Source organism: Physeter macrocephalus, chromosome 9 (assembly GCF_002837175.3).
Source record: "Physeter macrocephalus isolate SW-GA chromosome 9, ASM283717v5, whole genome shotgun sequence".
In the NCBI taxonomy this organism is placed as follows: Eukaryota; Metazoa; Chordata; class Mammalia; order Artiodactyla; family Physeteridae; genus Physeter; species Physeter macrocephalus.
The window spans coordinates 98,267,264-98,269,305 of NC_041222.1; the positions used below are offsets into that span (position 1 = coordinate 98,267,264).

Sequence of the window (2,042 nt, forward strand, 5' to 3'; positions counted from 1 at the left end):
GTGAGAGGCCCGTGTACCGCAAAAAAAAAAAAAAAAAAAAAAAAAAAAAAAAAAAAAAGACACGCTTCAGACAGGCAAAAAAGGCACAGAGATGACACGACACCGAGAGCAGACAGGTTGGCTCATGTGAAGATGCAAAAACAGGAAAGTACAGATTTTAAGAAATATGAGTAGACCAACTTTAACAGAAAGCAGAAGGTTTTCAACATGAAGATATAGAAGTTTAAAAAGTTGGAAAAGTAAGTTGAAGCCACACCGAGAGGCCTTACATAACTGGCTGAGGAATCTGCGTTTAATTCCACAAGCACTGGGAATGTGCTAAAAGTTCCTGCACAGGGAAGTGACGAAGGAAAATTAATCCAGCAAGACAGTAAAAAGGACTGAAAGCATAAACTACTGCAGGAGTCTAGACTTAAGTTTAAAAAGGAATGGAAGAGGAAGTTGGTGGTGAACATGAAAGAGAGTTCTAATGAAGAAGCAGTAGGCAAAATTTTGACTCTAAGTGGACCTAAGGGAAAAGATTCAAAGATGACACTAGAGTTTCAAACCTGGGTGCAGGTTAAAACAATTAGGCAAAGAGGACATCTGAGTCGGGGCTGGTTTTAAAGAAGATACTAGCTTTAGCTTTAGATGTGCTAAATTAAAGAGAATGACAAAAATATACAAGAAGTAGGAATGTTCATGAAAAACAAAAGATTTGTATAATTAGGGGTATAGCCAACAAAGATGGGGAAAAAAAAACACTGCTAAACACATGGTAGAAAGACCAATAAAATATAATGTCTTCATGGTCCTTAATTTATTCTTTAGCAAATGTGTATCAAGCACAATGTTCCAAGGAAGGGGTATAACACTGTAGTATCTCAATTAACAGAAGACAGGGTCTAAAAAAAGGTCATGTGCATAGTGACTAGACCATTGACGACCTGGGGATGGGGGGAGAACCCTTTCACTAGCAGATCTGTATCACAAATATATAGCAAACAAATAGATGCAGAGAGGAAAGACCACTCTTATTTGAGGATGTAGCCAAGTCAAAGCTGAACATGGTTGTGGAAGTGGATGAACGTGTCCAGGAGGTTCTAAAGTAGGGAAAGGTTGGACTGGATCAAAGGCCCCGAAGAGAGGGCTTCCCTGGAAGAGAGCTACCACCTCTCTGAGACGACCCGGAAGAGAGGCAGGATGTGAAGTGAGATGGCACAGAAGGACAGCGCCTGGGCTCGGGAGACAGATGATCTGATTCTAAACCCCAGCTCTGCCAATCACCAGTTATTTACTCCTGAACAAATTACTTAACCCTTCTCTGTCTCAGAGGACCCATCTGTCAAATGAGGTAAATACCTTCCTCATATAGTGTTTGAGGGGATCAGCTGAGCCAATACATATAACGTACAACTAACAGTGACCGGAATACCGTAAGCGCCCAAGGAATGTTAGAAACTATTAGTATTATAAGGCTATAAGGCAATTTTGCCAAAAATAATCGATAGGGCAGGGCAGAAAGCTAAATTCTCAACTAAAACATGAAACGTGATAGAACCAGTAGTATTTGATAATTTCATAAAAGAGATCTACTACCCAAGAACAAGATTACCTTCTTTTTTATAGATCCACTTACTTATTTAGATCGATGTCTTTCCCCTGTTCGTAGGCTTCAATTAGTTGTTTAATAACATCTCCTATGGTCAGCATCATCAGCTCAGCAGGGCTGAGATCTCCTGAAAAGATAATATTTGACACTAAAAAAATCACATTATTCAGTAAAGGTTTTTGTATTTATTAGGAGTTTGCCTTCCAAAATCATTCCAATCATGTCAAAATGATAGCTCAAGTACACAAGACACTAATGTTTACAATTTGATCATATATTTTATATCTTTAATTTTAAAACCAACCTGGCTTCACCTTTATACGGGAAGAGTTCACTTTAGAAGCATATACACCTCAAGAATGATAGATGCGGGGCTCCCCTGGTGGCAGGGGAACCGGGTTCGCGCCCCGGTCTGGGAGGATCCCACATGCCGCGGAGCGGCTGGGCCCGT

At 40.2% G+C, this 2,042-nt stretch overlaps 1 protein-coding gene across 1 annotated transcript in view; it reads right to left on the reverse strand.

Moving 5' to 3' along the window:
- ELP3 (elongator acetyltransferase complex subunit 3) overlaps positions 1-1,716 on the reverse strand; it is a 102,202-nt gene extending 100,486 nt beyond the window's left edge. The window contains exon 1 of the mRNA XM_028494221.2: positions 1,619-1,716. Within this exon, the coding sequence (XP_028350022.1) occupies positions 1,619-1,695 (77 nt within the window). The 5' untranslated portion in view covers positions 1,696-1,716. The remainder of the gene's footprint in view (positions 1-1,618) is intronic.
- Positions 1,717-2,042: the final 326 nt, after the last annotated feature.